At 38.5% G+C, this 14,346-nt stretch overlaps 1 protein-coding gene across 1 annotated transcript in view; it reads right to left on the reverse strand.

Annotated features, from left to right (window-relative positions):
- The window catches only part of MAP3K15 (mitogen-activated protein kinase kinase kinase 15), an 85,398-nt gene that overhangs the window by 28,738 nt on the left and 42,314 nt on the right, over window positions 1-14,346 (reverse strand). Inside the window, exons 5-9 of the mRNA XM_063392924.1 lie at window positions 12,304-12,472; window positions 10,906-11,012; window positions 2,702-2,872; window positions 1,734-1,846; window positions 562-721 (exon numbers count right to left, since the gene is read on the reverse strand). Of these exons, the coding sequence (XP_063248994.1) occupies window positions 562-721; window positions 1,734-1,846; window positions 2,702-2,872; window positions 10,906-11,012; window positions 12,304-12,472 (720 nt within the window). The remainder of the gene's footprint in view (window positions 1-561; window positions 722-1,733; window positions 1,847-2,701; window positions 2,873-10,905; window positions 11,013-12,303; window positions 12,473-14,346) is intronic.

Consider the following 14,346-nt stretch of genomic DNA (forward strand, 5'->3'; position numbering starts at 1 on the left):
GACCAGATTCTAAAACCACTTAACTGACTTAGACATCCAAAATAAAATGTGTTTTAGAAGCTACCACAACGGAAATGGTGGTGTTGATTTTTACAGATTTCTGGAAAGAATAGCAAGTTTAGACAGAGCCTTAAGTCATAAGCTCACGTGGATGTTCACGAACAATAGCTTTTTGCAAATGGGTATAGTTACACAAGTAGTTATATGGGGATTAGACAGGATATGATGAGCTAGAAGATGGTGGGGGAGGGAAGCAGCAGCTTGCTAAACTCTGAAAACAATGTTTTCACAATCTTTTCACAATTGCTTCACAAGGAATCATTACTAATATCCAAATTCTTTCTTATAAAATACATTCTTCAATGGGAAATAATCCCACAATGTTGGGTAACATAATTTTGTACCTTCCTCCTTTCCTATTGTAATAAAAGAACAGAGCAGAAAGTCAGAGTTGCAAACAACCTAAGATGGAAAAATCCAGTTAAGTTATCCATGTGACTACAAGATTTTTTAAAATTAGTGTATTTCCCCATGGTTTAGCAATAGCCTTCTACCACATACCACACTGGAGGTTTCAGCTTAAAAAGCTTCTCTGCTGCTTGTACTGCTTTACCAACATCATTAGCCAGCATGCTCACACTGAAGAATTGTCCCACATCCCAGTAATTGTTCATTTTTTCTAGGCTTCCTTTTCTTCCCAATAAACTGTTTAACCGTACACCTGTAAAATTTCAATTAGAAACCACAATTTTCTATCAGTAAAACACTCTTCTGTGTTTTTTACGGGGAAGTTGATCAGTAAAAGATTAATTTAAGGCTTGATTAAGCATTACTGATGAAAATAAAGAGAAGTAAGTTTTCCCCAGAAAACAACATTGCACAATACAGAGGCAGGATCTGCAAATCATACACCCAGTACAGTTCAGAAAACCAGAACTCCTTGTACACAGTGCTGAAAAACCTCTTTTGCTTCCTGTCTGCCTCCTGATTCTCAGCGTAAGATACACAAATCTGTGTCCTCATCTGCACTTACTGCAAGAGATCCATGCCTGGAGGTTCACACAATTCCACCCATGAGCAGGGTCAGAGGAATGATTTAAAGCCACCTTTGCATTCTTAACATTTAAGGCTCAAATATGCATTTCAGACAAGACCAGATTCCAAATATAATGTTCAACCATCATCTCCCTGGGAAGAACTGTGTATCTGTTTCTATTATGGGATTTCTTTGTAAATGTAAAGTGATGTGTTTTAGTTAGCACATGCATGGAACATGTGAGTGACTCTAGGTAAGCAAAAAGTAACTGTCCTGTTAGATCCTTACAGGCAATACCTCTTGTGGATCTCTCAACTCAGTGACAACAGGAACCCTTTGGATCCTTTCCTGGCATTCCTAAGGAGAACTGGGCCACACTGTCTCTTCCTGTCTCTGTGTCCTGTGGGCTCTGCAATGGGAAAATCTCTGTGGTGCAGTAAAGCCAGTTTACAGCTGGTGCTGAAGTTGGTCTTCTGTTGCTCTCCCATGTCTGGGGCCCTTTAGATGGGCAATATAACCAGAAAGCCAGGAGGAAAATGTGCCTTTGAGTCCCTGTGCTTTAGACTGCCATCCAGGACCCACCACAAAAAAACCTGAACCACCTTTCTGTCTATGCAATCTGTCACTGTAAGTATTTTGATTTCTTCATAGGGAGAAAGGCAGAAAACTTGTCTGTGGCACTGTGTGTGGTATTTACCTATTTTTCTCAATTCCATTGAGCTTTCAAACTGTTGTCCTGCAACAAGCAGCAAAACTGCAAGGTTAATTCCAGAATACAGAGTTGGCTGGAGCTCAAATCCTTTGCGATACCTGCAGAGAAGAGTCAAGAACTCACATCTCATTGTTTAGGAAAACTGAAATTATTGCCAAGTTTTGGTATGTGCTTCAAGCTATTGATTTACTCTAATGATTATATAATTAGTTGGCACCAGTGGCCCCAAACCCTTTGTTTTAAAGCATCATATTCATTAAAGGTAACCGAGACACAGCTGACAGACTGAGTCCCTGCCACTGAGCTGGTGCAGGATCAAGAAATCCACCTGAAGCTTGCAAGTTGACTGCTACCCATCCATTTTGCACTGGGGGGGAAGAGAGGGGATGGGGGAGAATATTTCACCATCACAGTTCAAACCCACGCTAAAATTAAATGCTGAAATGATTGTACTCAGAAGTATGATTATACAAACATACCTATATGAACAGTATGTCAGTGAGAGCTTGTGTGGATATGCATGCCTTAAAGTCTTAAGAACATTTATAACACACTTTATCACTGTTTTTCCCTGTATACAGTAGATCATTGCATTTCCTGAGGATTCAGCATGGAAACCATCCTTGCACAGAGGACAAACGTAACTCCACAATCTCACTGGCCTTGAGACACATTAATTATGTATTCCCTCAACAAAGACACAGGTCAATCAACATCCCTCCCAATAAAGTGCATCATTCAATTTCCAGGAGAGTTTATAAAGAGAGGCAAGGAAATACATATACAAAGACCTGATGCTCAGTAAACCACTTATTCAAACAGGACCCTGAGAAACAGAGATAAGTAGAACAACTAATCTGCTAAATATTACAGCCCTGCTTGTCATATCCAGAAGTACAGAGTCTGAAGATGTTTTTAAACAGATTTTTTGTGGTTTTTTTTTTTCCTGTTACCATTCAATGGAATGATCTCGACTATTGGTATCTTTACAGTCAGAATCAAGAAACATATCCTTGTAGATCCTCCCACATAAGCAAAACATGTCTGGAGCAGGGTGATCACACGTCTGCAGGACTTGAAGCATAACCTGTAGTGCCTTCTCTCTGTCACCTGCATTATTTCTTCTGCAATCAAATACAGAGAATAAAATAAATGAGTTCAGGCCTGAAACAGTAACTGCAAGATGGGAGAGCAACAGTATCCCTCATCTATCCTATAATCCATCCATCACTCCTATACACAGACTTTATTTAGACTGATGCATGATTGTTGGTTGACTGATAAAACCCAAACTCCCTCTCCTATCATTGGTCTCTACATGCAGCTCACATACAAACTGAAGCAAATCCAGAACTCCTCTGTGATAAAAATCTGCCATCTAACTTGATTCCTTCCTGTGTACACAAACACACTTTGCACATCCTGCAATGAGAAAAAAAGGCTTGTTTAGTGTTCATTCCTGACCACTTAACAAAAATGACCATTTTCAGCATTCAGTGTGACAGATCATTCATCTAGGTCCAAGATCTGTATTCTTGAATCAAGAGGATTCAGAAACAATACCAGGAAATACTGACTAATTGCAGGAGAAGCCAGGTCAATCCAATCTTACCCAAAAGAATTACAGAGCTCAATATGGAGCCTTTGAACTGCAACAAGAATAAAAGGGCAAAATTGAACTGTATTTCTTAATTAAAATTCTTTAGATTAGAAAAAACATTTGGAAAACAAACAGCTGTGATATGGCATCTTTCGACAAATATTTAACAATTGTGTTAATAAGAAAAGAGTGACTAAATAACATTTCCATTCCTTATTATTTTTAAACAATCAGAATTTTTCCTCCCTTTACTGTGCTGTTTTTCTGAGTTTAGAACTCAATATTTACTGCAAAAAATCACTTAGAACAAACAACAATGTCTATCTGCAAAAGCAATGCAAACACAGCTTAGGAGTTTAACAGCCTCTTCAACACTTCTTTTCATCATCAGAGAGATTTAAAGTATTTACCAACCCCTTTTTAGAACTGTTTACAATTTTCCAATCCCCACCTAGGCATCCATGAACAGGCCCACAAGGACTGGGACTACTTTGTCAGCAATACCAGTAGCAGATAATGGTTTCTGGTAAATTTATTACTTGCATGCCCCAAAAGGATTAATATTTACTGTAAAGGGGCTCTGTTCCTTAGGTAACCAGCTGATGCAATAAAACCAGTAACAACACATCTGTAGCAAAATTCAGGCTTCTGTGCACGTTAGGTGATGGAGAACATCTAATAAGATTAAACAGATTTGTAGCTGGTAGTGAAGGCTTTATCCTGCCTTTGATGTCACTGGCAGAGAATAAACTTTCACAGGAAGTAATTGAATTTTTTGAACCATTTTTTCTTCAGATTAACTGCTCTGAAATAAATACTGGTCTTTTCTAATGACCACGCAAGGAGAAAGTTAATATCTTTTTTGGTATTACAAGAAATAAACAGGAGGCAAGAACTGTGGGGGTAGATCCATTGCACAAGTCAGCATGCTCTAGCCAAAACTCTTCTGAACAAACCACATTCTTCCACTAGGAGTACCCAAGTTTCACTGTTGTTAACATTAAAACACAGAAAATTGAGTAAATAGAGCTTGGAACAAAATTAGGCCCTAAAATTAAAGGCCAGCAGTTCCCTGGTCTTGTACACTGTGCTCACAAAAGTTGTCATGTGTTCTGAGCTCTTCCTGAAAACACAAGAAATGCAGAACTAGAACCTCATGTAGAGCACTTTCACATGAAAATAGAAAATCTAAAAATCATTGCTTTCCCAGACTTGATTCAAATCTGCCTTGTGTGAAAACAGGACATTTATTAACGTTAATAGAAAGAGGTATTAGGTACTGATTGAAAAAAGCTAAAGAAAAATACACTGAACAAAGCAAGACAATGCTTAAAGTGGGACATTGTGCAGATTAACATTTCTGGTCATCAAAGGATGAACCTGCACACACCAAATACAACACTAGGAGAGCATTACCAAGGACCAAGCCCTAAATAAACACTGTACTAGAGAACTTGAAATGAAAGATCTCTCTCTCTTATAAAGAAACAAAATATTGTTAAAATAATTAAATTCAACAAAATTTAGCACATGAAAAGTATACACGCATCTTACAGGATATAATTAAACAACAACCAGTTTAGGGATCTTTGTATTAGACCCTGTTTCTCACTGCAGCAGAATCCGATGGCCATTGGATAACACAAAACCCACACACCAATTATAACAATTTACAAATTTAGAAAGTTACCAGCTTCTAAATCCCAAAAAAAGAGGATAAACCAAGAAAAAAACTCAAACAACCTGGAAGATCACATAAGCTACAAGCAAGTTCGCTGAAGTCAGTACGAAAATATTCTGTGGGCTAATATGCAGACCCTGTTATGCTTGACCAAGACAGATTTTCATTTCTTATTTCAGACCCCACACTTTGCAGGTCTGCACCTTTTACAGCTCATAATTTGTTTCAAGGTGCCTTGAAACAGATCTGTGGTGCTATCATTAGAGTAGAAGAGATTACCTTAAACTCTTAAACTGACTTCTATTTTTTTAAATCAATCTCAACTATGTTAGTTTCCCCATGCCCTCTAGCCCCCACTTAAAGCCACACTAGAACAGATCTAAAAAAACACATCATAAGGGACTGCTGGAGGTCATCTAATAGAACCTCCCTCTCACAGCAGGTCCATAGCCCAGCACTAGACCATGGCAGCCTTGGCTGAAAAGCTGAATTTATTAAACCTCCAAGAATGGAGATGCCACAGCCTGTCTGAACAGGGAAACACCTCAAATACTTTATATGATGATGCACAGGTATGAAAAGAAAGGCAGAAAATGTTCTCTTTATGGATTAACTTGTTGCACCATGAGAGATTTGCAAAGTTTATCCCCTGAATATGAAATTTTACAAGCCAGAGCAGAATCCCAGAAAGGACCCAACCAGGTCATTTACTGCTCCTTGGTGGTTACAGGCCACCTTGCACTGAAATGCAAATGTCCCTCATGGTATCACACAAACAGGTCAACTTAAGGAATGAAATAGAATTTTGAAAAAGGTTTTTTCAATGGTGCTCTTCACACAATCTCTTAAACTCTCCACATCTGGGAGAAGATATGTCCTACCTTAAAGAAGTTTGCATACACACCCAGTGAAAATATGAGTTACTCTTCATATTTTTGCTGCATTTAGGGGGCACAGTTTTTAGAATCACTACTCATAATCTGAAAATTCTTTCAAAATACAGTTTCAATGGTCAATGAGGTAAGAAAAAAGAGTACTACTGCAATTTATTTAGAACCTATATTTAAAAACTCCTCAGGCCTTGGAAAGTGTTTCATAAAACTATTTTTTCCCTTACTGGTTTCTTTGTTAGCACATTTTAGTCCTCTTACTGCAAACTTTGTGAAAACTTGCAGGGAAACCAAACAGAGAAAATCTACATTATCAGAACACAATAGCAGCAGAAACTGCTGCAGTTAAGAAAGATATGGAAGTTACTTCCAAAAACTAGGGCAATTATGAAAATATCCTAGGGCTCAATAAAATACGGCCAAGTCTCCCCAAGCACAATGCTAGGAATTAAAAGGAAATGAGCAAGGAGTAAAAATTAAAAATGAAAAATCATTATGTCTTTTACAAACACCCAGCACATTAATCTTCAGTACTGTGTACAGTTTTAAGCTTTATTTTAAAAGCAAACTAAACTATAAGAATTAGGGGAAAAAATTCAAATTGAGGGAATGATCGATGACACGGAATTGTTTCTGTATGAAGAAATCTTCAACAAAGTAAGGTTTTTCACACAGAAATGGCTACATAGAAACTCTTTTTCTTAAAACTAAAGTTGTCCTGCAGGGCACCCTTACAGCCTCTAATCACTTCCTCAAAATTCATGCCAGTGTTCTGCTGGCAGTTTAGTTTTGCCTGACAGCTTGGATCCTCCAAAAACTGCTGGCTGATTCACTTGCCCATTTTCCAGCTTGCTCAATGCATTTTTGCCACGTGATTTATCTGTCTGCTGACTCTACCTTGTTTCTTCAATCACAGAAGCAGTCTTCTCACTTGCCTGGTCTATACAAGCCTCTTGCATCTGTCTCCCTGTCTTACCCAACTATCCACTGCTCCTTTCCCTCTCTGAATTACTCTGTAGGGCAACAAACTCCTGTCACAGCATCTCACCTGGAATAATATCTGAATACACTGTAAAACAAAATGTTCTTTTTTTTCCATTCTCTTTGATATCATAGCTCCTTTCTTGCTCTCCAATTCCATCCTCTTGATGGTGAATTCTTCTCTATACTCCAGTCTTTATAAGGAGGCCTAGTTTTAAATCTTCCTAAACCAAAAAGTCTTCGTCCTTCACAGACTGGTTTTACCAGCTTTAAAGAATTGGCATGGTTACCAAGCCAGAACTTCACTCAGTGAACCAGCCCTTTGCCCAACAAAGTTAACAGGAACAGCATGGATTTCCCTGGGACAAGAAATAGTTCACTCTGTAGGTAACAGGTGGTGTAATCTTTTTTTTCTCTCAGCTTTTATTTCACATCTTCCCCTGTATGGCTTGTTTCTATCCAGCTACATGGAGAAGACTATATATGACAAAAAACTCTTGTGTTAATGAAAAATATTTTCTCAAGGGAATCCACATTTGGTTTCCTTTTCATTTCATGTCTTAATGACTCATTAGCAGATGATCTGAACTACTACTAACTGTACAGAAACCTGCAGCAAAAACATTTTAAAAAAATCTTAACTATTAAGAAATATAAGAACTCATTTCATTTAGAGTTAGTACACTTCCATTCTCACTTAAAACCAGAAACTAATTTCTGAGCTAAGATACACATCACCGAGGATGTAATTTGCTTCTAGAATCTTCAATATTTGAAACAGTGAATGAGGAAAACAAGATCCTAAATTAGGCTTTGACAAGAACTAAATTTGCAAACCTCCAGACAAATATGACGAAGAAAAAAACCAGCTTCTTTCCCTTCCTCATCTACACTTCAGGTACTTCATGAAAGCCAGGCATATACAATGAGGAGGCCCATAACATGTTTTTTTACTAGATTTGAGTAATCACAGAACAGAACATTTTAAATACTCCAGTGCTTATCAATGGGAACAATTTTCTGTGGCTACTATTATTCACAATTACTAAGTATTATTCACAATTACTAGTGATTTTCTACTTGCACCCTATTACACCCTTCACTTGTTAATTGCCTTCTTTTATTATGGTACTGGAATAGGTTGCTTGTTAAAACACAGCATGCTGAGTTAAATAATAGTGACTGCAGCTGTCTTTATCTTTAATATAAAGGAAGAGAGCAGTGCCATGGAAAGAGACTGAAATTTTTACAGATCTGGCCTCATGACAGGACTGGGTTAGGTTTTAAAGTCTACTCTGTTTTGAACAGAATTTGGCATACCCTTGGGCCTCTTTGCAAGCTTCCAGGACATTATAACTCCAGCCCTGGTAAATAAGACAAATTAGAAAATTGTCCTTACACAGTGCTTGCCTCCCAGGCCAGGTGTACCCATGGACTGACACAAACAGCCATCCACATCTGGAACACCCAGCCCTCAACTGCACAGCATCTCACTTCAGAACACAGCTGTGAATATAAATACTGAAAATACTCATGTTGCACATTTGGACTGAAATTATACCTAAAGATGTCTAAATTAAGATACAATTAGACTTATATCTCAGCTAGGAGGCAACAAGGAACAATGTCTTAAACCAGCCCGTGTCTGTACAGAAGAGAGCACTCCCTGCTCTGTTCCTATGCTACATCCAAATTACTTAGCTGAAGACACTGGAAAAGCAATAGCCCTTTGCTCCCTAGGACTGCTAAACAAGCATCTAGGATGGTGATGTATTCAGATTGGAAACAAGCACAAGTCTGCTGTTGCAAAGATCCATTGTTAGTCTCTGATAATAGACATGAGAGACGACAAATCCAAGATGCTCTTGATTCTGCTCTGAAATAGCAACTGGAGGGGGAGACAGCAATCTAGGAGAGGGGCTGTGCTTTACACCTGCCATGTGAACCAGGGTTCCAGAAATCAGCCTGCCCTATCTGACAGCAGGTGCCTCAGTACCAGCCTGCACTGCACCCAGCAGCGAGGTCCAGGCCTGCTCTGCCTACGATCCAAGCCAGGCCAGAGCCAGGCTGGCTCTGAGGCACAGGACATGCAGCTGGGCTGGAATGGCTCAGAATCTAAAGTAAAACATTCCTGTCCCTTGCCTTAGCTCTACTTGTTAACCTGGCCCTACACACAACTGTGCTTCACACCGGGCTTGTGTCCACCTGCTGAAGCACAGAGCCCTGGGGTGCCCAGAACAGCCCTGCAGCCCTTCCTGCCACAGAGTCCAAGAGGAAATGAACTAATCACTCTCTCTGGATCACAGTTAGAGTACACTTTTTAACGAAATTAAGCACACATTAACATTCTGCAGGATCAGAGATTCTTACTGCTAATTCTGTTCTGCATATGATGTATTTTTTTCCTGGCGGGCTCAATCAGCTGTACTGAGCAACATTAATACTGTTTTGTATGCTGAAATAAATAAAATATGAACTGAAAATACAGTTATTTATTTTTAAAGATAGGTTCTGATAGAAATCACTAAAAATAATTTGGTTTTAAACTAGCCAAAATTAGGGATTCAAAAATTTCATGGAAGTATGATGCTAAATGCAACATATTAGAGATCATTTTGAACTAAGTGGACTTGCTCAAAAAAGGTTTAAATCTCAGCTTTTGAGTTTTGTCCATTATCTTGTTTGAAGAAGGAAAAAACACCTGCAGAAGCTAAATTCTGCATTCTTACCAATGAAAAACCAGTTACTTATTTCTGAGAAGCCTTTCTATAGAAATGTTTAAATTGTTCCCATACGAAAACAAGGAGAGTCATGCTGGATTGGGCATTCAATTTAATGAAAGCTGTTGACAGGGAAAGCAAGTTCATGAGCAATTAATTTTATCTTGTCTTACCAGGCTGCTATTGGCACTGTCAAAACAGAAGATTTCATGGCATGGATTTCACATGCTGCTCAAAACAGAGAGAATTTGAAGACCAAGACAGTAAATGAGCTTGCCAATTTTGTTATGCACATCCAAATAAAAACGTTTTAAAAACTGAGTATAGGAAGACATTACCTAAACTGGCAAATTTAAACATTTTGAGTCAAATTCCTGAAATAATTTTTTAAAAGTTCTGAAAAATAGGGCTAAATCCATATGCAGTATTTTTATAACTAAAAGTTTAGTATTTACTCGTGTCTGATGAAACTGTCAGACAGGATCAGACTTATTACCATATTCCAGAAAATGCCATAGGAACTGCGTTTCCAGATCTATTATTAAGTTCTTAATTTCTTTGATTTATGCCATCCTGATGTTGTCCAATGCTAATTTTTTGTTAGCTTGTAGGTCACAATCTTTAATAGTAAGTGGATTGCATCTACTCAGTTACTTCTATTATTATCTGTGATTTCATTTGCATAAGATCTATTTTCTCTGACAATTTTCATGCAAATTCTTTAGAAAATGAGTAATTATTATACACAGGTACTACAAAAATCTGTACCTAACTAGAAGAGTTCAATAATATTTCAGTGTTTCCTAAAGTAATCATGTGCCTGTAGGTCCTGATGACCATCCAGCCTTCCAAGGAAACTCTATCATGAATGTGTATTCATGGATCAAGCCATGCTTGTTACATATTACTTTAATAAATCACTGATAACTCTGGCACACTAAACTTTTGAAGACATTCAGAACAATCAGTGACTCAGATTAAACAATCTCAGACTGACCAAGAACCCCTTGGTATCACTGGAGGCTTTTGCAGTTACTCAGGTCATCTTTGGAACAGATCCACTCTTCCGCTTGTTGACAAAATGATGATTGTTGGAAAATAACAATTTCAAAAGTTACAAACTGCCCTGGTGCACAGTAAGTATGGGATTAAGGAGGGATGACTGTGATGAATACCAGTGTGTGCAGAAAGGGAAAGGAATTTGACATTATCTGCACTATTAATTTATATATAGGCCCATATGGAACAACAACAAAATGCAACAACTTCAATCAATCATCCTTACCGATTCAAAGCAAAAGCATAATGAAACTTAATGTTGTGTTGATCAGCCAGATCACAGGTAGGAAGCATTTCTAGAGTTTCTACCAGCTTCACCATAGCATCATAGTCCTGGTATGAAATTCAGGAAAAAAAAAATTGAAGTGGAATATGAAAGTGGAAAATGAAAGGAGGAAGGCATCATTAAAGCTAAAATGTATCATGATCACTAGAGAGTTTCTCAGGTGACTGTTCCTAAGGGTCAGAGAAACAGCCATGAAGGCTGTGTACGAACACACAGAGATTTTGTCTGTCCATGCCAGTGCTTGCCTCTTCCTCACCACAATGCCCAAACTGCTGAATCCCTGTAGCCCCTGTAGTTTGATCAATTACACTCCCAGCACCAGAAGAAGAGATGACAGGTCTGGCTTCTTCAGGCCTTTCTAAGATCTTCTGATGAATGACACCTCATCAGGTCACTGTGGACTCAACCACAGCTGTCTCTGCAGTACACCAGCCATCGTGCACTCATTTTGGTTTTTGGTTTCTAAGGGGTAACCCACATCTACAGTGCTGAAGAGACCAGTTTACTGACATTTCATTGTGTTACCTAATCTTTTTGCCCAAAACATATTTTAAGATGAGTACATTTCTCAAGGGAGTCCTTTCATGATCACCAGAGCTGATCCAAATGAAGCTGGATAAAGTGCTGAAGGAGAATATGCATTTCAGAATGGAAAGTTTGGTAATGAAGGACGACGTGGTCACCCATTGCTCTGACAGCCCATTTATACACAAGAAATTATCAACTTAGCTCCTGATGGGAAAAAATTCTATAGAATGGTTGTAATTATATTTGAAAATGGATTTTAAACACAGACTGTCATTTTGGAAAGACAGCACACAGGGTGTGTTTTAGCAAAAGCAGGCCTTATTTTAAAAAGATTAAAACAAGAAAAAAGCTGCAGTTATATTTTAAAAGCAAATTAATGTTTCATTGAATTATAGTTCTCAATTTGAGTATCAATACAATGGTCATAACAAATGCATTTTCTTAATTTCTAAACATATTTAACTTTATGGGAGGAGGGAGGAAAGGTATGGGAGAGGAAGGCAGAGAAAGCATTTTGATTCAGTAGGGACTTTTGCTTTTTTCTTTTTAAGGAAGTTAAAAATTACTAAAAACAAAGGGCCTTGACCTTGGGAAGTCACCTAATCTGAATCTCTCGTTCTCAGGCAAAATAAGTAAGAGTTTCTATCCCCTTAAACTGCCTAACAGAAAAGCCAAACTTAAACAACTTAACAATTGCTCTCATTCAGTGTCAGCTTTGAATCACTGCTTAACAAAGAATGATGCACAGGAGAACAGACAAGAGCCAAAATTGCACAGTAAAATAATCCACCTTAGTCTTTGAGCACATACCTGAATATCTCTGTAAGAAAGAAGCAGGTTTATGACAATGTCAGAAGTCAGCACCTCAGTGTTATCCATACGAAGCTTAATCCTGGCCAGCTCCTTAGCCAGTTCATCTCCTTGGTATTTCTCTCTAGCCTTTCTAATGTCATTTAGCAGTGTTTCTTTATAATAGGCACTAAAGAAATAAAAGTTAGACATAGGGGAAGAGGACTGTTAGACATTTCTTATGAAACATGGCTATGCTTCTAATAAAAAGTATAAATTCTAAGAAAGAGTATAATTTCCTCAGAGTGAGGTTCATATCAAATGTTCCCATATTTTTTAATAACTAACAAATATTCCTCCTTGTCCCACCTCAGACAGAAGGGCTACGTATCAATATCCTTATAAGCATGATCATGAGGCAATTTTACCAACACAGAAGAACTGGACCATTTCTCTGCCCCATTACTGACCCTGACAGATGTGTGTATCATAAAGAAGGCTGCATCTGGGATAATAAACTGACACAGTGAAGAAACACCAGTGTGATGTAAAAAGGAGGTATATTATCTTATCATGGAAATTGGAAGGAGACTTTCAAACACAGAAACTAAAACAAAAACAAGCCAACAAACACCGATTTAGATTTCTTTGAGGAACATTGTACATAATGCGGGCAGGATCTCTGTAAAAGACTAAGGTAAGTCCATCTTATTTACACTGATATCAGTGCACAATCCAAAATCAGTGCTTTTTTAAATTGAAAAGTAATATAACAATTGCCAGCATGACAAGTATGAATGGCCTGAATCATCTACTTTGGGGTAAATTTATCCTGGAGCAGGTTATGAAGTCTTTAGTCTGGAACTCAGTGGTGCCACCTGACAGATACTGCAGTGCATACAATCCCTTTGTTGTTCACAAAAAAGTCTTTCAAAGTATTAAACCTAGCTTAGCATAAGCCCTACACATAGCAAAGAAAATGAAGTTCTCTGTCTCATACACGTTATAATCAAAGCAGCAAGGTCACAGTAAGCAGTACTGGCAAGCACAGCCTCATGGAGTGCAAGCACAGAAATGAGGCCGAGGAGGGGGCATGGAAGTGTCCAATAATTCCCAAAGACTTCAAACCCATTTCCACAAAGATCTACAAGAACAGACTGTGTGCAACTATCTTGCACACACAGTGAGAAACTGTGATCTGCAGAGTGGGGAGAAACTTATCCATAAAAAAGGTAGCCCAAAACCTCCAGGGTGTTTGCTCTGCATATGCATCCCAGGCCCATGGAAACCCCAGCTGGATTGACACCGGAGCCAGGATGGATGATCTCTCTTTCCTCCTCTCTGCTCCTCTTTAATTTATCTCTCTCTCTTCCCTTTCACCCTACGCCCTTTATCCAAAACCCTCTGCTGTGCCTTACACTAGGAGGTCAGGGACTAAAATAGCCATTTCCCTGCCAAGTGTGTAGTTTACTAATGAAACTTTGCAAAGGTTTGCAGACCCTCTGACTTTTGTCATTCCTTTCAACCATGAGCATCCAGTAATCTTGGGTGCTCCCTTCCCCTTCAGAGTAGGATGTCACAGGAGGATCATCCATGGGACTCCAAGGATGGGACCACAAAAGAAAAGCAGTTTTTTAGGCAAGCCTTTCACTTGGGTGGGATGGCAATGGGGAAACAAAGAAATCTGAGGGCCCTTGGTGCTACCTCATGCTTCAGACACTAGGAAAACTAAAAACCTAGAAACTCAGTCTCTCTGAGTGTTTTCCAGAAATACATACAAAAGAGGAATAGCTGCAGAATACAGGGTGAGCAACTGAGAAAGAAAGACCTCCTCCTCCAGCCCCAGTTCTCAAAACTCCAACAGTCCCTTGCAGAAATGGCCAAGCAGTATCATGTTTATAAAGTGATACCAGAACGTTAGTATTTAAAAATAAAAACAAATAACGAAAAACTGCAACTGAGTCCCATTGCTACCATGTATATATTTTATCCGATGACAGAAAAGGACAGTTTTTGGCTTTGAACTCTATGGAGAAACTATGAGCTTAGCTCCTATTACAACCT

This window comes from Prinia subflava, chromosome 3 (genome assembly GCF_021018805.1).
Source record: "Prinia subflava isolate CZ2003 ecotype Zambia chromosome 3, Cam_Psub_1.2, whole genome shotgun sequence".
NCBI classification, from domain to species: domain Eukaryota; kingdom Metazoa; phylum Chordata; class Aves; order Passeriformes; family Cisticolidae; genus Prinia; species Prinia subflava.